General features: G+C 62.7%; 9 protein-coding genes across 9 annotated transcripts, besides 15 other annotated features; all 9 read right to left on the bottom strand.

The window, feature by feature from the left end:
- Positions 1–171: 171 nt before the first annotated feature.
- On the bottom strand, positions 172–3,177 carry Tco025E_02410 (putative outer dynein arm docking complex; the record flags this gene model as incomplete). Its single annotated transcript, XM_029369336.1, has 1 exon — positions 172–3,177. One exon carries the CDS (start codon positions 3,175–3,177, stop codon positions 172–174), a length of 3,006 nt encoding a protein of 1,001 aa, XP_029230581.1.
- A 498-nt stretch (positions 3,178–3,675) lies between these two features.
- On the bottom strand, positions 3,676–4,770 carry Tco025E_02411 (uncharacterized protein; the record flags this gene model as incomplete). Its single annotated transcript, XM_029369337.1, has 1 exon — positions 3,676–4,770. One exon carries the CDS (start codon positions 4,768–4,770, stop codon positions 3,676–3,678), a length of 1,095 nt encoding a protein of 364 aa, XP_029230582.1.
- Positions 4,771–4,810: 40 nt separating this feature from the next.
- Positions 4,811–4,839: a microsatellite.
- A 132-nt stretch (positions 4,840–4,971) lies between these two features.
- Positions 4,972–4,999: a microsatellite.
- A 147-nt stretch (positions 5,000–5,146) lies between these two features.
- Tco025E_02412 (PIF1 helicase-like protein) lies at positions 5,147–5,896 on the bottom strand (the record flags this gene model as incomplete). The annotated part of the gene is made up of 1 exon (XM_029369338.1): positions 5,147–5,896. The coding sequence occupies one exon, from the start codon at positions 5,894–5,896 to the stop codon at positions 5,147–5,149; it is 750 nt and encodes a 249-aa protein (XP_029230583.1).
- Positions 5,897–6,357: 461 nt separating this feature from the next.
- Positions 6,358–6,375: a microsatellite.
- A 330-nt stretch (positions 6,376–6,705) lies between these two features.
- Positions 6,706–8,508, bottom strand: Tco025E_02413 (putative serine/threonine protein kinase, putative,protein kinase; the record flags this gene model as incomplete). Its single annotated transcript, XM_029369339.1, has 1 exon — positions 6,706–8,508. The coding sequence occupies one exon, from the start codon at positions 8,506–8,508 to the stop codon at positions 6,706–6,708; it is 1,803 nt and encodes a 600-aa protein (XP_029230584.1).
- Positions 8,509–8,645: 137 nt separating this feature from the next.
- Positions 8,646–8,671: a microsatellite.
- Positions 8,672–8,889: 218 nt separating this feature from the next.
- Positions 8,890–10,464, bottom strand: Tco025E_02414 (uncharacterized protein; the record flags this gene model as incomplete). The annotated part of the gene is made up of 1 exon (XM_029369340.1): positions 8,890–10,464. One exon carries the CDS (start codon positions 10,462–10,464, stop codon positions 8,890–8,892), a length of 1,575 nt encoding a protein of 524 aa, XP_029230585.1.
- A 758-nt stretch (positions 10,465–11,222) lies between these two features.
- Positions 11,223–11,249: a microsatellite.
- Positions 11,249–11,268: a microsatellite.
- Positions 11,269–11,331: 63 nt separating this feature from the next.
- Positions 11,332–12,801, bottom strand: Tco025E_02415 (putative glycogenin glucosyltransferase; the record flags this gene model as incomplete). Its single annotated transcript, XM_029369341.1, has 1 exon — positions 11,332–12,801. The coding sequence occupies one exon, from the start codon at positions 12,799–12,801 to the stop codon at positions 11,332–11,334; it is 1,470 nt and encodes a 489-aa protein (XP_029230586.1).
- Positions 12,802–12,878: 77 nt separating this feature from the next.
- Positions 12,879–12,911: a microsatellite.
- Positions 12,912–13,347: 436 nt separating this feature from the next.
- Positions 13,348–15,339, bottom strand: Tco025E_02416 (putative mitochondrial RNA binding complex 1 subunit; the record flags this gene model as incomplete). The annotated part of the gene is made up of 1 exon (XM_029369342.1): positions 13,348–15,339. One exon carries the CDS (start codon positions 15,337–15,339, stop codon positions 13,348–13,350), a length of 1,992 nt encoding a protein of 663 aa, XP_029230587.1.
- A 77-nt stretch (positions 15,340–15,416) lies between these two features.
- Positions 15,417–15,441: a microsatellite.
- A 13-nt stretch (positions 15,442–15,454) lies between these two features.
- Positions 15,455–15,478: a microsatellite.
- Positions 15,479–15,714: 236 nt separating this feature from the next.
- Positions 15,715–15,756: a microsatellite.
- A 168-nt stretch (positions 15,757–15,924) lies between these two features.
- Tco025E_02417 (sTim1) lies at positions 15,925–16,233 on the bottom strand (the record flags this gene model as incomplete). The annotated part of the gene is made up of 1 exon (XM_029369343.1): positions 15,925–16,233. The coding sequence occupies one exon, from the start codon at positions 16,231–16,233 to the stop codon at positions 15,925–15,927; it is 309 nt and encodes a 102-aa protein (XP_029230588.1).
- Positions 16,234–16,628: 395 nt separating this feature from the next.
- Positions 16,629–16,666: a microsatellite.
- Positions 16,667–16,697: 31 nt separating this feature from the next.
- Tco025E_02418 (putative serine/threonine protein kinase) lies at positions 16,698–18,533 on the bottom strand (the record flags this gene model as incomplete). The annotated part of the gene is made up of 1 exon (XM_029369344.1): positions 16,698–18,533. The coding sequence occupies one exon, from the start codon at positions 18,531–18,533 to the stop codon at positions 16,698–16,700; it is 1,836 nt and encodes a 611-aa protein (XP_029230589.1).
- Positions 18,534–18,654: 121 nt separating this feature from the next.
- Positions 18,655–18,723: a microsatellite.
- A 184-nt stretch (positions 18,724–18,907) lies between these two features.
- Positions 18,908–18,925: a microsatellite.
- A 155-nt stretch (positions 18,926–19,080) lies between these two features.
- Positions 19,081–19,121: a microsatellite.
- Positions 19,122–19,144: part of a sequence feature (A-rich) that runs on past the window's edge.

Below are 19,144 nucleotides of genomic sequence, written 5' to 3' on the forward strand. Positions count from 1 at the left end.
GGTGGTCGCTGCGACGGCTGAGTGTTTACTGCCAAGACGCGGAGAGACGACAAGAGCGAAAGAGCGAGACAACACATGAAACCCACACCCACATACATACAGGCAGGCAGAGCAGCATCTCAACAAGTGACAAGACGCAGCGCGTCCTCACACCCATCGTCGTTTCCAATTTTACAGAACCTCCTCGGCCAGCGCCAGCGCCACACGGAAGACGCCCGTTTCGTCGGTTTCAGCAAACATTTGTTGGAAGCACGCGGTGGTGTTGAGAGGCCGCTCCGCCATGCATGTCGCACGAAGCCGCATCGTCGTGGCACGCTGGTCTTCCGCGGTGAAGCGGTGTGCGATGCCGCTGCGTTGCCACAAATCCCAATTCAGCGATGCCTCACTCAAGACGAGTTCGGCGGAGTCGGCGTCCGTCGCGACCGGCGAGGCAAGCGCCGCGACGAGTTGCTCCACAGAGGCGCACGGCTCGCCGGCGGGCGGCGGCGGTGGTGCGGCGGCGGTCCCCTGGAAGGCACCCAGCACACGCTCCGTCGCCAAGGCGGCGCACAGGCACGTCTCAATTTCGCCAATCACGCGAATGGCGCTGCCGTACGTGGTGCGCAGGCCCTCGCCGTCCACCAGGGGGCCATCGTCGCCCCAGCGCAGCGCGCCCTTGAGGCGTCTTGCGATGGCCTCGCTTTTGCGCTGCGCATACGCCGCGATGGCCCGGTTGCCCTCCACGAAGCGGTGGGAGAGTATGCGATGCAGCGAATTACTGAAGTTCGCGTGCACGGTCTCAAGGAGGAGCTGCGCGGCGGGAAGGTCGCGCTCCATCCAGCGAATGATGAGCCGCGCCTGCTCATGGGGAACAAACGACTGGGCCATGATTTCCTCCGGAGAGCGCGGGGTGGCCGCCTCCCACAGTGGCCACCATATATTTCGCATCCACGCATTCTCGGCGTCGGAGTGGCGCCGCATCCGCGGTGACAAGTAGGCGTCGTCATCCTGCGCCACTGCGTCCGACGCGGGCGGAACAAAGTCACGCGGACTGTGCCAGTGCACAAAGTCCGGAAAACGCACCACACGCCCCTCATGAGCCCGGTTGAAGTAGAGAAACAAGCACATATCATTAAAAAGTCCTTTACTCTGAATCCACGCACGGCTGTGCTGCGCCGCGGCCGCCGTGCCGAGCGTCTGCAGCTCCTGCGCCTTCAGCAGCATCACATCGGAGGTGCAGGGAGGGACGGGAAGCGCCCTTGGCTCCAGCAACGGCTCGCCATTTGTGATGAGGCGTTTGCCGGAGACAACGAATCCATTCCGTGAAAGCTCGCCCGCGGCTGCGGCGACCTCGCCCGGGTTGTGGGGTGAAAACTCCTCCTCCATCTCGTCCTCCCAGCCGTCAGCGGGTTGCTTGACCACGGCGGGTGGTTGGGCGTCACTCAGCATGCGCCGCGCGCAATAGGCGAGGAGTTGCAACTTCTGAACCAACAGCGGCAGTCCATGGTCAATTTCCTCCACGACGGGGAGGCCAAGGACGCGAATGAGTTCCTGCAGAGATTGCCGTCTATCGCCCTTGCCCTCAAGCAGGCCTCTGAGCTGCTCCACCACCAGCAACCAGAGTGGAAGGACATCCTCCAAGCTCTGTACGCGACTGGCGCATGCGTACGCAAAGCGGCAGAGGAAGGATCCGGGAAAATACACACGACGAATGTCCTGCTTGACCGTCTCACCCGGTGCCGCATGCGTCGTGAGGCGCTCCACCAGCGCCTCCTGCCCTGCCAGGCCCACGGTGTGGCCAAAGAGGATGTCGCTCACCACACTGGAAAGTCCATCCGATCCTCGCTGCCCCTCCTGCGCCTCCTCGCCTGACAACACATGCTCCATCACCCGATACACGTACTCCGACAGAACTTTGCACGCAGCGTGGTTTAACTCGCACTCCTTCTTGGGGACCGCCACGGCCTGGATGACCAACTTGCTCTCCAGCAGCGTCCCCTCCGGGGCGAACGGGTTCAGGTTGGAGCTCCGCCCCCCATCTTCGTGCACCACGGTGTCCAGCAGCTGGTTCCACTGAAAGCAAAAAGTAATGCCGCGTAGGGGGGCCGTGCCACTGCCAAAGGGAAACGTCGTTGGGCCCGCCGCAAGAAGCATGGTCTCATTTTCAAGTTCCAGAATATCATGCCACAGCAAGGTGGCGACGCGCGCGTCCACGCCTGCGCGGGCGGCGGACTCCGCCAGGGCGTAATCATTCAGCAAAAAGCGCCGAGGCACACTCAAGCGAAACTCCCGTTGCAAAGACACGCAGATGCCATCAAACACCTCCGTCCGGACGCGGCTCTGCGTTCCTATCTGGAGCTGAAACATGTCGAGCTGGTCCGACACGTGACGGCACCACTCCGGCGGGTGCGGGTAGGCGCTGCAATGAAATCGACACTTCACCACAGGCTGGGCAACGAGCTGCTGCAGCGTCCACGACTCTGCTTGACGGCAGGCGCCGTCGCCCAGCATGACCGGCGGCGCCACCCCCTTGAAGGCCAGCTGGTAGTGGTCGCCCACAGCCACAAAGCACGGCGCCAGCCCGTCGGCGTAGAAGAACGGTGATGGGAGGCACGACGGGTCACCGTCAAGGCGCAGGGAAAGCGGACCACGCAGCGCGCGGCCCACCGCCGTTGTGAGAAGTGAGAGGTAAAACGAGGACTCACTTGGACGGTACGACGGCGCCGTCGTGGTTCCGCGCGCCAGAAAGAAAATCGGAAGCGCAAAAAGACGGGCGATGGGGTGCAATTTCTGCTCCCGCTGCCGCTGCGACCCCCGCAAGCCGCTTTGCACGTGGATCTCCACAGCAACGCCCTCCTTTTCCTCCTCCGCCGCCGCGCTCTCCTGCTTGCCGCCGCTGCTGCTGCCTGCGGCAAGCGGGAAAAAGCAACGGCCAAAAACCATCTCCCCATCGCCGCTGCCGCGACGGCCCCCCGCCACCTGCGCAACCTCCGTGCTGCCCTTATCCCGGCATTGACGCGGATGCGGGGGCTGCGGTGGATTCAGCAGAAACCGCTGCAGCTCCTGCCGCGTACTAAACTCCTCCACGAGATACCGTTCAATTTCCCCAATGACCTCCTCGAAGCGCGTGTTGCACGAGTAGTCCTCAATCTCGAGCGGAAGCTCCTCCTCCGTCTCCTCCCCGCCTTGGCTGTCCATCGGGGCGCCGCACCGCAGAGTCCAGAGAGGCTCCCGCCCGGCCTGCTTCCGCCACACACGGTCGTCGTGCGGCTTTTTTTTATCTTTATCCTTTTTTTTTTAGTTGCTTCGGTGCCTTCCCTCACCGCTGGCGAGGCATAAGCAGCGGCAGGAGCTCCAAACGCCGAACGAGAGGCGGCCAAGCAACAAGAAAGCGCAGACGAAAACAAACAAACTGCAAAAGAAAGACACACACGTGCCCCCACACACAGTCAGCACGCACGGCCAGCAAATAAGAAAGCACGACGCACCCATTCATAGCAGCCGCGTCCCGTACGCCGGCAACTGCAGCGGAAGGAAACGGTTCAGAAAGAAGCCACACACAGACCCGCCCACACCCACACGCAAAGTCGCTCAGACACTCTCCCTCGCTCCCTTTCCTCAAACCACCCAGAGAGTCCGCATGGGAGGAAAAGCAAAAAAAAAAACCGGAGGGCGCCAAGTGAGATGCCAGTGCGGTCACGTGAAGGATCCTCGTCGCGCACCATCCGGCTCGTATCGATTCGCCTGCGCAAGGAGAAAGTAGCGGCGCTCGTGAACCTCACCGCCAAGGAGCGAGGTATCCGATTCATCGAAGCCGCCAGCAACAACAACCCCTTTGCGTGCGGCCGCCTGCGTAGGGAGGATGGCCACATCCGAGTCATCCGCCACGAGAAAACCACTGCTGACATCCTGCGCTGTTTGTGAGTTCTTCTTATCCATGTCGTCCACGGCCGCCACGACCGAATCGTTCGCCTGAAGTAACGCACGCCCAGTTGCTTCCGCCGACGCCGTGCCGCTCTTTGCGTCTTCCGTGCCAGAGACGGCGGGGGGAGACGACCGCGGCTGGGCGCATGCGATGAAACGCGTGCTAAGCGCGTTTGCAGGGGGGTGTTTTGGCGGGGAACTCATTGCAAGGCGGAGTTCCTCCGAGAAGCCACGCGCCGGGCCCCCTTTTGAGCCCGTGTCTGTGTCCGCCAGCGCCGCCGCCTCACGCGGCCGCTTTTCGCGTGTGACGGCAGCTTCTCCCTCTGTGCGGGTCGGCGCCGTGGAAAACTGCGCTACAGACGCCCAAAAGGCCGGTTCCCCCTCTTGCAGGGTCGTGCACGCCGCCCGCTCCCGCGCGTGCTGCTGGGCCGCCTTCTGCATGTACGCAACGACGGCGTCGCCCATGAGGTCGAGCAGCCTCGCAAAGCGCTTGGTTGCAAGACGTCGCGTCAAGTGCGACAACTCACGCGCCATCGCCTCCCCCACGTGCGACAGTTCTCCCGCCGAACACAAGACGTCCGCAATCTGTTTGAACGACGCCGCCGCCGCTTGCGACGTGATGAGGAGCTCCGGCGCGGTGCGAAGGACGTGCCTCGCGCAGTACGTGTCGATGGCGCCCCTCAGCGCAGGCGTGAAGCTTTGCTCCTCCGTGGCGAGCCAGCGGATGGCATCCTCGTACGCGGCGACGAGGGCGTCAGCGACGCGGCGGCAGCCGGCGTCCGCGCGGATCAGGTCTCCGTGAATGAGGTCGACGAAGAGCTCGAGGAGCTGCAGCGACTGCCGCCGCCGCGCGTCTCCAACCTCCATTGCGGTGCGGGGCACGCCGGCCCACGCTCCCTGACTTTGTTCTCTCTCTCTCTCTCTCCCTCTCTATCTATTAGTCTATCTGCCTCCGTCGGTGGCGCCCCGCGTGTGCGCGTCCCCACCGCCCTGCCTTCCTTTTACGTGTCTGGAAATGTGCACGCCGGCCCCGCCGCCGCTGCTGCAGCAGCACGTGGGAATAGGAGAAAAACAAAACAAAACAAACCCAAAAGAAGAGGCGGCGCAGGGCACAGAAGCAGCATCACCCCACTGACCCACTGCAGTTTGCTCGCCGCATGCACGCGAGGGGGAGGACACGCAGAGAAGACAATAAAATACCGGTCGGCATCAAACTTCACCCCTGTTTCTCCGCGAAGGAGCCTCACTGGCGCCAATGTGCCTCCAGCCTCTCGAGGGCGTGGGCCGCGTGCGCGGCCAGCAACTTGCCGTACGTTTCCGCACCCCACAGCGCCAGCCGCTCCGCCAGCGAGTCCTGCGCGAACCCCGCAAACGGCTGCACCACGTAGCAGAGACGCAGCACCGCCTGACGACTCCCCTCGACGTCCGGCTCAAGCGACACGGCAATCGCTTCCGCCCCGCACTTCAAGACAGCCTCCCTGCCGCCCCCGCACTGCCGCGGCGGCGCACGGTGCGCCTCCCACTCCCCGTATTGCGAAGGCGCGTCCAACGCGCCACTCGTGTCGTGGCGGCACTGCCGCGACGGCGTGGCACGGCGCTGCTCGGCAAGGGCAGCCCGCCCTGCAGAGCGCCAACAGTTGTACGCGTCCGACACTCGCCAGCGCGCCGCAAAGGCGGTTGCAGTCACCTCCACCCGCATCAGCCAGCTGGAGAGCAGCGCATGCAGCGCGTAGAGCGACTCGTCCGCGGTGGCGCTCGCGAGTTGGCGGCGGATGTGCGCCGTTGGCATCACGACGGGCACCTCAAACGCGCACATCAGACACGGGCCCCCGCCCTGCCGCGTCCGCAGCGCAGCGCCGCGGCAGTACGGCGAGACGTCCAGCGGATCCCGCGGCACGACGTCCCGCAGACGCCGGCGGGTGACGTAAGTCGCGCAGCCCAGCACCCCAAGCAGCGGAAGCGCAAGTGCCGCGCCCAGCGACTGCCCGGTCATCGCGCCGCCCTCACCGCCGCGTCCCGCCTCCTTTTTTTTTTGTTATTCTGTTACTTTTGGGCAGCCGCTTCAGTCCCCCCAACCCTGCCGCGCCCGCGCGCGTGGGTTGCCAAACAACGAGGCACGGAAGAGAAGAGAAGCGGGCCATTCAAAACGCATCGCCCCGCGGCGCAACTCGCACGCAGCTGTGATGCGGCCCCGCAACCCAACCGTCTCTGCACCTCCCCGCCACGGATAGAGAGAAGGAAACTTAGCCGTCAGACGAACGCGACAAGACGCAATTCACTCAAAGAATCACTTCAAGGACGTCCATCTCGTTCACTCTCGCTCTCTCGCTCTCAGACACAGACAAGGAACGAAAAAAAAAACCGTAAAAACAAAAGGCAAGTGCGGGGGGGGGGGGGGACAAGAACAACAAAAGGCACAGAAACGTGGACACCAAGAAATAAACAACTTGGCTAATATATATATATATATATTAGAAAACAATGCTGGTTGCATGGGTGTATCCGCATCAGCAGAGTAACACCACCACCTTCGCTTGAAGGACTCAGGCTTCAAAAAGAAAAATGCAGGCAGCTAACCTACTTCACCTCGTGCTCCACACCACCACCAGCAGCAAGAAGGGATAGACAGCTCAGGTAAAGGTTGGGGAGTAGTGGCCACTGCATTTCCTCACCCATCCATCCATAGTCGACGGCAAAGAGTCGCCGCCCGAGCTATCCCACCCACGACGCCTCCACGAGAACTTGGGAAGCACTACACAAACTGAAAAAAGAAACAAGGCGCAAACGGCAACACAACTGTCATCATTCGTAGACGATTTTGACGTAATCCGTCTGCACGGCCTGATCCACCATAGTTATTCTTCGTCCCTTCTGAACCCCACGCGCCCCGGCGGACGTAACGCGCTTCGACTCCATCGTTCTGTACTGCAGCATTAGCGGCACTTCCACCACTGGCGAGTGTGGCTGCTGCGACGCCTCCTCCTCTTCGTTATCGTGCGGAGCATTCCAGTCGTGGGCGCACGAAGTGGCGGAGTCATTCTCTCCACGGCGTACATGTATCGAGCGTCCTGCCGTATCCCGCTTCTTTCCACGCAACGAGGGAGAATTTCTGGCAGGAGTCACTGCGGCCGTGGGAAGAATATCCGTGAAGTGACTTGCATTCTCAAAGCTGCGAAGAATGGTTTGCACGACGGTAGATTTCAGCAACTCGTTGCAGGTGGGGCGCTTCGCTGGATTGCGGTGCAGCATGGCTCGAATGAGTTCCACCATCTCCGGCGGCCGGATAAACGGGGCAGACTCCTCCACGTTCAACACCACCGCGCCGTTGGGCAGGCGCGCCGGCAGCGTCCCGTTGCAGGCAAGGTAGTGCAGGATCATCCCCAGCGACCAGACATCCGACGCCTTGGTGTGGGCGTTGATGTACGTTCCACTGCTCTCCGAGGAACACTCAAAGAGCTCAGGGGCCATGTACTCCACCGTCCCCGTCCCGCCCGTCCGCTCGTACGAAACCTCCTCAAGGAGGGTGGCGGTTCCAAAGTCGCTGACAAGGACCCGCGGAGGCTTCTCAGGCGCCCCTGTAAGCAGCAGGTTCTGCGGCTTGAGGTCACGGTGCAGAATATTCTTCTTGTGCAGGTGGACGGTTCCCGCCAAGGCGGATAGGAAAAAGTACCAAACGGCGATCGTCGGCAGCGCCGTGCCGTGCAGCTCAAGGTACGAGTCCAGCGAGCCCAAGGTCGCGTACTCCATGAGAATAAACAGACACCGCACGGGTGGACCAAAGTCGGCTAGCTGCGCCACATCCACCCAGCTGTGGTTGTACTCCACCACGTTGGGGTGCTGCTTCACCTCCTCCAGGATGCGTACCTCACGCAGCACCTTCTGCAGATACTCTACATTGTCGCCCACGGGAATCTTCTTCAACGCAAAGTACCCGAGCGCGACACCCTCCATGACGTGCTGGCAGAGGTACACCCCACCAAAGGTGCCGTTGCCGAGCTTTTGAATTTCCCTAAAGTACCGCCTGTAGTACCCGCCATGGTCACTAACACCCTCGCCGCCAACGTTCGCCTCCTCCCCCCGCGCGAGCTCGGCCAGGCCCGCACTCGCCTCCCTGGATACACCCGTCGCTTCCTCCTCCTCCTTCGTCTTCTCCTCGTTCTCGGCGTCGGCCGCGCGCTTGCTCCGCGGCCGGGAGGACATGCGGACCTGCTGCAAGGTCTCGGGAGTTTCGACCCCCTGCTGCTGCTGCCGCCGCTGCTGGCAAAAGGAGGGGCTATCGCAGATGGAAAGATGCTGCGCGTTTGCCTGGACCAGGGCCCTAAAGTACTGCGGGGAGAAGCGTCGCTCCGCGGGAGACAGCGGCAATTCTTCCGCGGGGCTCGTGTTGAGCGGGCGGTGGCAGGTGGGGCATACCCCGGAGTGCGCCAGCGCCATACACGGCGACTGGCTCCGCGGCGCCAGCTGCAGCTCGGAGTGCGGAGGCACAATCGCAAGCTCCCCGCAGGCCCTCGGGGAGGACCCCTCCGGCGCCTCCGCGGCGTCGCCACCCGCGAATACGCGTGCACCGTCCCCCGGGGCGGGCGGCGACCACATATATTTCCGCATCTGCGGGCGTATTTCCCCCCTCCCCCTCCCAACTTTTTTAAAGCTTTGGCTCCTCTTCTTCCTTTTCCCTACTCGCTCCTCACGTGCCAACAAAAGTCCAGCAGGCAGGCGGGGGGACGAAGACACGTGATACTAACAGTGAGAGAGAGAGAGAGAGAGAGAGGCGGTGTGCCAGAGTCGCAATAAGAAAAAGCATACAAAAAAAACCCACGTGATGGTCGGCTTCTCTCCCTCTATATAAAAATGTATATCCCTCAAACGGCACAAGGGGAGCCAGGCTTTTGTGAGAAATGCAGCAAGCACGCAAAAGAGTTGCACGAGAGATGAGACGCAAATATATTCTTGCTGTTGTTTTCTTCCCCTTTCTTTCATCGTGATTGATTATTCATACGGCTGCTTCTCCTTCATGTGGTCGGCCGCCGCCCTCATCGCCTTGGCCAGCGCCGTCATGCCTGCGAAGAACTGGACGGTTCTGGCCTCCGCACCGTACGGGCACCCCAGCAGCTCTCCATCCTCCACCTCGTCGAGCGTGTACTTCGTCTGCGGACGATTATTATTACCAGTCGCGACACTAGTGCCGGTGGCCGCGTCCGCCGGCTCGCAGCGGGGCCCAGACGTGTACTGTTGCAGGAGTGTCAGCGGCAGCATCCTGGCAACGCTGCACCCGTTCCGCACGCGAATGCCGCCGCCACCGTCGCCGCAGCCCTCCAGCGGGGCGGTGTCGGGGCGATAAAACACACGTGCAATGACCCACTCGTCCGTGTCCTCCACGTACGCCAGCCGCCGCTGCACCCGCAGGCCGCCGTCGTGCCGCAGCACCCACGCAACCTTCGCGTCCGTGGCCGCCTGCGTGGGCCACGCCATCGCGAAACCCACAACGGCGTCCGTGAAGGAGTACGGCGGCAGCTGGCTCCGCAGCGAAGGCAGCGTTGCTTCCTCGTCCATAAGGCAGAGACGCGGCGCCTCCGGCGGGCCACCCACGGTGGCCATGGGAAGAATGACTGAGCAATGCGTGACGACCGCCCCGCTCTCGAACTCCTCCGTTAGCTCCGCCTTCGCCTCGTCGAAGAGGAGGGGCGTCGCCAGAAAAATGTGCGTCTCCTGCTGCACCCGAGGCGTGGACCCTCCTGCCGCCTGGGCCCGCTCGCGCTGCAGCCCACAGAGCACTTCACACGCAAGCAAGAGGCGCGCCAAGATCGTCTCAGCCTCTTCCACGCTCCTCGCCGCCTCGAGGTGTTGTCGTGGCTCTATTTTGTTGTCGTCGCCGCCGTCGACGCCAGACGCCGCGGCGGCGAAGAATGCCAGCGGGGCCAGCTGGTCACACGCCGCACAGTACGCCACAACGACGGGGCAGGCCGCCGTGCCGGCAGAGGCGATGAAGCAGGCATGCCGGCCTGCGGATTCCGCGGTGCGCTCCAGCTCCTCCCGCTGCGCCGCGTGCGAGAGGTCCACTCCCCAGTCTGCCTCACCCACGTGGGCCACCGCCTCAGCCTCCAGGAGGGCCAGGCACTCGTTTCGCTTTTGCATATGCTGCGTGTAGTGGCTCAGCACGTCCCCACGCAGATCTGGCAGGACCGCGGGGCGGTGCATTTCCCGACTTTCATGCAGGCAGAACAAACAGTGCACGTGCGGGGGCCCGTGCACCGCCGCGTACGCCTCGTCGCATGCAACGGCGGGGAGGGACTCCGGGTGCCGCATCGCGTGGAGCCCCTCCTCGCGAGCCAAGTGGACACACACGGGTGGGTGGCCGCACGCACTCAGCGCAGCGGCCTCCTCCTCCGCGTCCCCCAGTGTCGGGAGGTTGAACCGAAACGAGACGTCCGCCAGCTTCAGCCGCTGCCCAACCCACCGCACCAGAGCCAAATACTGCCGAAGAGTGAGGTGCGTGGCGGGGGGCGGCGGGGGGCCGTCAAAGACGCCAAACGCATCCCAATCGTCCGACGCCGTACGCGCCATTACACCTGCGCCGCACCTAATAGACCTCTGCCCTCCGCTCCTCCCAAGCACAGCCCCCTTCCCCCAGAGGCGAAAGCCACACGCACGTAGAGAATAGACCGAGCCCTGTCACCTTAACTTTTGCCCCGAGAGAAGGATACAAGGAAGCGAAGCCAAATACACACCCCCGCAGCCATGTCGTTGGGGTCGAAGACGCAGAGATGTGGGTGCGACATCCCACAGCGAGAGAGCGCGACGACGCAGAGGAAGACAAGCCAAAATCACATACATGCATATATATATGTCATTGATGATACGGAGACGAAGTGGTGGAGTTGCAGGAGGCGACTTATTCCCGCGTTCGGTGCGGGGACGGGGAAGAGCTGGAACTCCAACAGCTGCCCCCGCTGCGCCGTGAGGTCCTGCGGTGGTGACGTGGAAACCAACGAAAAACCACCAGCAACTTTTATTGCGTAGTTTTTTTTTTACAGGCGTGAGGCCTGACGTTTCATCCTGCGTCTTCACAGGGGGACAACAACAGCACCACCACACGCACACACGCGGGAAAAAGAAAAAGAGAGAAACAATAATAGCAAATAAAGCCACACGTGCGCACAGGCGCGTGAGCGTTGGCGCCGGTTGGTCGCGAGCAGAAATTTGTCTCGCACGCCTTAGCCGAGGCTACAGCCGCCATCCTTCGCGGCGTCCACGCGAAGGCCGTGGGGCACGTCCCACCCAGGCCCCCGCACCCCGGTAGCGCATCACCCACAGCTTCCGAGGCGGGCACGGAGCGCGCGCGCGCGCGCACACACACACACACGCACAGAGCAGGGGTAACAGCACGAGTGCACGAGGAGATAAGGCGCGACAGAAGAAGTGACCCCTCTCTCAGTCCTCAATATCGTGTGCATAGACGTAGGCATCTCCGTGCGCCTGCAGACAGGCGCTCACGTGAGCGACCAACCTGTCCATGCGATGCTGCAGCCCAACTTTCAATGCGTGCAGGATCTTCTGCGAGGTTACGTCCCCCTCGGTGGGGACCGGGGCCGAAAATGAAGGGCACCCACGGATGTAGCGTGAGAGGGCCTGGTTAAACCCTTTTCTCGATGTCTGCGAGCCGTAGGCCTCCAGCAAGAACGCAAGAAGGACGTCTGACCTCATCGTTTCCACCCACCGGTGCGAGAGTGACTCCTCCGCATGCTGGGCAGTAATCCACTGCTCCCGTGTCCGCTTGAGTGCACGGACCGTCTCAGGGCGGAAACGGCACCATTTCAGCAGTCCGGGTCGGCGAGCCTCCGCGGGGGCTGCAGATTCGGCGGCCGCCTTCGCAGGGGCTCGGGGAAGGCACCGCCACAGGCGACGTCGTCCTCTGCTCCACGTGAGCAGCGGCGAGGGGCAGCGGAGGAGGCCGCTTTCCACCTCGCACACCGAGGACCCAAACCGCTCCCCCGCAAAGGCCCAACCATTATCCATGAGCGTTGAGTGCAGATGCGTCGCGGTGTCTCGGAACCAGTTCTTATTGAAGGCGCGGTCCGCGTTTAACAAAAGGTAGTCAAACACCATGACGTCGGACATCTCATACAAGGCAAAGCGGTGAACGGGCTCCCGCTTTACCTCGGGGTTGTAGGGAGGGACGGTGAAGTAGGGGGCGTAGAGAGCCGACGCGGGGTAGCTGTCGTCGCTGTACCCATCCCGCCACGTCAGGGCCACGCCAATCATCAAGACGGTCGCACGTGGATTTTCCCCCGGAACACCCCGCTGGGCCCCGCGCAGGAGTTTTTTGCCCCCCACTAAATTCTCCAGCACCCGCGTCGTGGCGTTCCCGTTGAGCACCCCGCACTGGTCCGCGTGGACGATGCGGCGCAGCTGCGCCTCGGTGACGGCGACCACCACGCCCCGGGCGAGTTCGGCGCGCGGGTACGGGACATCGTCGCCGCCGTAGAAGAGCCGCTGAAAGTGATGCACGGCGACCTCGCTCCACCCCTGCTGGCCGTGCCACTGCGACGCGGGCCGACACTCCGCCTTGAAGACGAACTTGACGGCCTCTCCAGACCCGTCGTTCAGCGGGCTGGTCACGAGGTAGGTGCCGTGGTGCAGCTGCTTTAGCGTGGCGGCGACGAGCTCGTTCACGGGGTCCGTGACGCGGTCCAGGCGCGTCGTGACGCCGACAGGGGCCTCCGTCTGCCGCTTCTCGCCACTCAGCTTGAAGTGGGGCAGAAGAGAAAAGCAGAAGGCTACGGACAGCCACGCCATCAGAACAAATGCCAGGCATAAGCAAACCGTGAGGCGCGGGAAAACGAAAAACCTTTTGCGCCTGCGCAGGGCACTCCCCAGCGCCCTCAGCTTACCTTCCCTCATCCCTTCCTTCCAAGGCACACAACATACACACAACACAGAAGCATAAGAGAAATACTCCTACAACCCCACTTCCCCCAAACAAAAGAAGCAAAAAAAAAACAACAACAACACTCACACGCACACGCAAGCACGCGCCTCGACGGACGCAGTGACAGGAGGGGTCCGTCGTCGGTGCAAAATGAGGAGGGGAATTTAGGGGGTGCGCCGCTATTTCCTTGTTCATGGAAATGACCACGTTTTTATCACAGCCCCACTCATTTCTCTCCCCCACCTCCTTTCCTTGTTCGCAGAGACAGGCTCCGCCGCAATAAAGATGGTGTGAGAACTCCCCAAATCCCATAGTGGGAGTCTCATGGCGAGTTGCCGCACTCACCTACCGCATGCAACCGTGACCTTTGCTCCCCTTCTTCTTCTTGTCGTCGCTGTGATGTACAGCCTCACCCTCCTCCCCCCACCTCCTCTGCTCTTTTCGTTGCGTGTGCTCTTCGTTTCTTTCCGCGCCCTTTCTCTCCCCCCCCCCTCCGCATCGTTGCCTTCCGCCTCGCCTCACTTCATGCTTGTCGCGAGGGTGCGAAGGGTGCGGAGGCGGTTGAGCGCCGCCCCAATCTCAAACCGCCGCACCGCGGAGGTGAAGCCACGCGGCAGGTAGCACGATGGCGTTCGCGCCTCCAGCCGCGCCTCACGCAGCGTGGCGTCGCAGCCCTCAATTAGCGTAGAGAAGTCCGAGTAGAAGGGCACGCTGCGCGGCTCGCTGCCGCCGGCGGGGGAGTAAAGCGTCTGCAACGATTTACCCTTCGCAAGCATCGCCTCGACGCCGGCGTCGTCACCGTCGTACAGCATGGCGAGGCACTGGGCGATGGCGTTCACCTGCCCCTCCTCCACAACTTGCTCAACCAGCGAGAGGTCAATGTTTTCCTCGGCGAAGCGGATGGTGTCGAGGCCGACGCCGCTGACTTTTATGCTGTCGCGTCCCTTGCGGCAGTGCACGGTGCAGAACGTTCCGTTCCCGTCAAAGCGGCGCTGCATGGGTGAGGCAAAGGCAGAACTGTCCTTCTCAAGTGGCGGCACAGGCGGCATGCACGTGGAGGCAATTTCACGCGCACGCGCGGTGCAATCGTATGCCTTGTAGGAATTCATGACCAACGTCACGGTGGCGTGCGGAAAGTACTGCCCGGACCCCCCAATCACCATCACCGCCGACACCCCGTGGTTCTGGATGAGGTCCGTGACGCGCTCCACAAAGGGGGTGATGGGCTCCTGCTCGCGTGGCACAAGCCGCTGCATCAGGTCGTCGCGGTACATCAGGTTGGTGGCGCAGGTGTCCTCGTCCAGCAGCAGCAGCCGGGAGCCCAGCTCCAGCGCCTCGATGATGTTCGCGGCCTGGCTGGTGCTGCCGCTGGCGTCGGAGGTGGCAAACGACGTCGTGGGCTTCTGCAGCGGAAGATTGTTAATAAACGGCGAGATGTCGACACCGTTGATGGAGCGTCGATCCTCGGCACGAATCTTCACCGCCGTGGGGTCCACGACGACGTAAACTCTGCCGTCGTCCGGCACGTGATTGTACACCCCCACCTCCAGCGCCCGCAGGAGCGTGGACTTGCCGTGAAACCCGCCGCCCGCGATGAGGGTGAGTCCGTGCGGGAGGCCCATGCCCGTCACACTCGCCCCGCTGTGCGGCAGCCGAAAGGTGCGCTCCAGCGTCGGCGGCGAGAAAAACGGCACCGCGCCCTTCTCAAGCGGCCGGTCCGACTCCCCCGACACGCGCGGCAGCACCGCGCCGTTGGCGACAAACGCCACACACCCGGCGGCGCGCAACTCGCCGCGAAGATGCTCCTGGTCGTGCACGCAGGTGACGTGCTGATAGAGGCGCTCCTCGTCCAGGCCCACGACGCAGCGCTCCATGATCGGGAGGAGCTCGTCGTAGATAATGTTAATCGCCCCACGGCCGTCAATGCGGCGGCCGTGGCCCGGCAGCTTCACCCGCGCAAACAAGTTCACCTCCACCCCCCCGCCTCTGCCCCGGTCCCCACGCACAAGCGTCACCGTGCTGCGCTCCAGCACGTGCTGCGAGGGCCGCATCACCTGCAGCGCCCCGCTGTGGTACCGCGCAACCCCGCGACGGTGTCCCTCGTGGAAGCAGCGCAGAATGTAGTCCTCCGCCGCGACACGGCGACACGGCACGCAGGACTCCAAATCAGAGCCCTGCAGCACCTTCTCCAGCTGAAACGGGCAAGGGCAGGACACGCGCACCTGGCTGCCAGGGGCAAAGGGGTCGGACTGAATCGCCAAAAAAGTGCATCGCACCGTCTCCGAAAGAGCAAAGGAGGCATTTGTCAAGGACTTCAGCTCCCCGTAGTTCATGCCCTCCACGGAGTTGAGGTAATTCCTCAACTCGGCGTAAGGTGCGGCAGAGGGGGCCTCGGCGGGGGCGCGAAACGTCTCCTGCTCATATGCCGGTCTCTGCCAGTGAGATCCACCTCTTCCACCCCTTCCACCTCTTCCGCCACGGTAGCTTCCACCGTAGCCGCGATAGGACATTTTTTTTTTTTTTTTGCTTTTGCTGCTCCTGCGCTTGTTTTATCTTATTGTGACCTTCCCTTGTATTGCTCCCGTCCTCCTTTCCTTTCCTTTCCTTTCCTTCCATCCCCCCCCCCACCCACACACACATACAGACACAAGTGGGTGCAGTTGTGGCAGCAGATGCAGGCACGCGGCAGGACGAGAAAACAGGAATGCGGTGGGAGAGGCCTCCAGGCGCAGGCCCGCCCGGCGAACAAGCGTCGGTGGCGTGCGTGTGGGAGGTCTTGCCTGCGCTCGCCCTCCCGCGCTCTCAGCGGCGGCAGGAAATGGCGGAGCACCCACCAGATCTCTTTCCTCCACCAAAAATTCTTGTCTTCGTTATTAGTTGTGTGCCCCCCTTCTCCTCCTCCTCCTCCTTCCTGCTCCTCCGCCTCCAGGCGCACACGGGGCACCGGACCCATTAGTTTTTCTCCTGCTGCCACCGCTGCAGCGACCGCGCGAGAAACAAATAGATTGGACACACACACACACCAGACGCCTCATCAACGCCACTGCCCTCGCTACCAATGGCATTAGCCGCAGCCGCGTCGCTACATCGCCGGGTTATGTCATTGCGGATGTCATGTCTCTCATCCACTTATACGGCATTTCGCCTTTCTTCACTTTTTCCTCGAACTCCCTCTTGAGTTGACGAGAGAGCTCAAGTCCGTTGTGCACCTTGCTGACGCAGCGGTCCAGGCACGCCTTCTCGCCTGGGTGGTAGGGAATGGAGTCCTCGCCGTAGTGGGTGATGCACTGCCGGGCGCAGTGCATGAAGCCGTCGTATGTGATTAGCTGCAGCTTCTCCGCCAGCACTAGGACGTCTCGCTGCGGCAACCCAGCGAGCTGCGGATTCGCCTGCACTGGCTGCATTGCGGTGGGTGTCTGTGTCTGTCCGGCCGCGATCCACGCTTGGACCTCTCTCTCTCTATGCGTGTGTGTGTGTGTATGGCGAACAAATAGCAGCAGCAGCAACAAGAGCAGTGACGTTTCTGGCCGGCGATTACGCGAGGTGAGGCGGCAGTGCAGGGGAATATACAGCGACGGAGAGAGAGATTGATATAGTTAGGTGGAGTGAGCGAGAGGGTGGGTGGGGACATAGCGAGAAGAGGGAAAAACAAAATTAAAGTGCGACGCGTCACAGGAGTACACCTCCCCGCATTTCCGCCTCACGTGCGCTCGCGTTCTCACCCTCTCACTCTTCGTTCCACGCGTGTATAGCTCGCCTGTCGGCTAACGCCCCCCCCCCTCCCTCTTTCTTTTTGCCAGTATGTGTGCGCCGTGTGTGTGTGAGCGTGCTTGTGCGCCTTTTATTCGCCTGCGCCTCTGCGCCGCCCCTACGCGGGCGCGGTGAAGAATGGGTGGTGGAGGGCCTCCGCCGCGGTGATGCGGCGCAGCGGGTCGTAGTCGAGCATTCGGCGGCAGAGGTCGTGCAGCAGCGGGATGGGCCCGAGCACCTCCTCCAGCGTGGGCCGCGACGCCACGTAGCGGAGGTCCTCCAGCGACGCGCTGCGCCGACGGCGATGCGACGCCGCCGCCGTGGAAGGCTGCGGCCACGCCAGCTGCATGGTGCGCGTGTCAAAATAGTCCCCGAAGCGACGCCCCTTGGCGAACACGCGGCCAACGACCGCCGCTGCCGCCTGTGCGCCGCCCTCTGCGGCGTCGAAGGGCCCCACGATGTGCTGCATGAGGGCGAGGTGCTCCAGGTCGTCGCGCGGCATAAAGACACAATCCCCCGTGAGCAACTCTGGAATCATGCAGCCGAGCGACCACAGGTCGGCGGAACTCGTCCAGCCGAGCCCAAGCAGCACCTCTACACTGCGGTAGTGCGTTGTGTGGATGCGGTGGTAAAAGACAGGCGTCACGCCATCCAAGGCGCTCACTTGGCGGCAATTTGAGAGAAATTCGGCGGCCCCAACGTCGATGACTCGCACCGCATTCATCACAGGCAGCTGAACGTTCACCACAGCCTCACTCACGCTCGCCGCCCTCGCCGCGGCGTTAAAGGCGGGTGAGGCAGAGGCGGCAGCGCCACCACCAACCCCGCCGCGCTGCGCCGGGTCAAGAAACGCAGGCGACGTGGCGGCGGTGTTGTTGTAGCAATGCCGCCTAATGCACACCCGCGTCATGAGGGTGTCGTTGGACTCAAAGAGCACGTTTTCGGGTTTGAGGTCGGTGTGCACGATGCCGCGGCGGTGTGCATGGCGCAGGAAGAGGAGGATCTGGTACAGGACCGTGCGGAGAAGGGGGAGCGGCAGCCCCCTGTAGTGGACTTCTATGGCACCGCGCTGCGGCAGAGCGTCACCCGCCGTCTCGGCGCCGTTCATCGCCCGGCTCCGCTGCCGGGCCGCGGGGGCCGCCTCGTCCTCCGTCCGCAGCGACACCTCGCGGATGCACCGCAGCAGGTCCAGCAGGGAGGGTCCCAGCGGGGGCAGCACAATCGCGTGGTGCACGGGGTGCGGCAGGTGGGCGATGGGAACAATAAAGCGACCCGCGCGCCCCTGGCACACCGCCGCCGCGTCAAACGCATCGCAGCGGGCCGTCGCAGCGGACACCACGACACCGCCGCCGCCGCCGCTAGTTTGACTCGCCTCGCAGAGGCCGACTTCGTACTGCTGCTGCTGCGCGTCCTCCGGGTGCGGGCGACACAGCGCCTGCAGCGCCCCCACCTCGTCCCAGTAAGCCTTCTTGTAGGAGGACTCGTTGCGAAATATCTTCAGCGCGCAGAAGTCGCCGGTGCGGAGGGAGCGGCAGAGGACCACCTTGGCGTAGGTGCCTTTGCCCAGCTCCCGCAGAAACACGTACTCGTTGTACAAAATCCAGCGCGGCCGGTCCCGCACCCACGGCGTTGGCGGCAATTGCTTCAGGCGCAGCAGCGGGGAGTGCACCTGCGTCGACTGCCCGCCGGGATCCAGGCAGAGGAAGGGGAAGTTGCCGCCGCCGTACCGCCTGGCGTACTCCGCCGTGAAGACGGGGTAGTGCTTGCGCCCCTCCGCCCCCCGCGAGGAGGAGGAGCGCGAGGAGGAGGAGTAGGAGCGACGCGAGGAGGCCAGCCGCCCCGAGGAGGAGGAGCGCGAGGAGGAGGAGGAGGAGCGCGACGGCTCCTGCCCGCCCCGCCCCGGCCCCCCGCCACGCCGCGGCGTCTCCTGCGGGCGGGACCGCTTGCACTTCATCCCTTCGCCCTGCCCGCACGACTACACACACACGCAGCCTGCCAGGCAGTCAGTCAGCCCGTTGCGCCTCCCCCCACAGCTGAACTAACAGCAGCGACGAGGCCACGAGCAAAACGGCGGGCAACAACAACAACAAAAAATAAAAGGCAAACCGCACCCAGGGAAACCAACAACAACAACAACAGCAGCAGAGGAGGAGCAAGAGGGCGCGAAAAGCGCACAAATAACAAAGGCAGATCCGCACTCCCATGTCGTACGCGCGGCTGGAGAGCAGTCTCCTCCCCTGTTCTTCCCTGCCTGTAAACCCACGCGTGCCAGCAAGGACGCGGGAGGGACGCGCTCCGACGAATCAAGCCGCAATTGAACACACACAAATATATATATATATATATGTTCAACATCACACGACAAATCCAAGAGAGTGTTCGCCAGATTTGGCGAACAGCAGGCCGTAAAAGTGGCGCGTGCAGCGCGGCAAACAAAACGTGTGAGATGTGACGGGAGGGCGGAAACGCACACAACGGCTCGAGAAAAGGAAACAGCAGGAAACACCAACACCACCAACAGTAAAAAAAAAACAACAACAACGCAAAACGCACAGACAGACACAA

This window comes from Trypanosoma conorhini (genome assembly GCF_003719485.1).
Source record: "Trypanosoma conorhini strain 025E chromosome Unknown Tco_14.4_contig_00094, whole genome shotgun sequence".
Classification (NCBI taxonomy): domain Eukaryota; phylum Euglenozoa; class Kinetoplastea; order Trypanosomatida; family Trypanosomatidae; genus Trypanosoma; species Trypanosoma conorhini.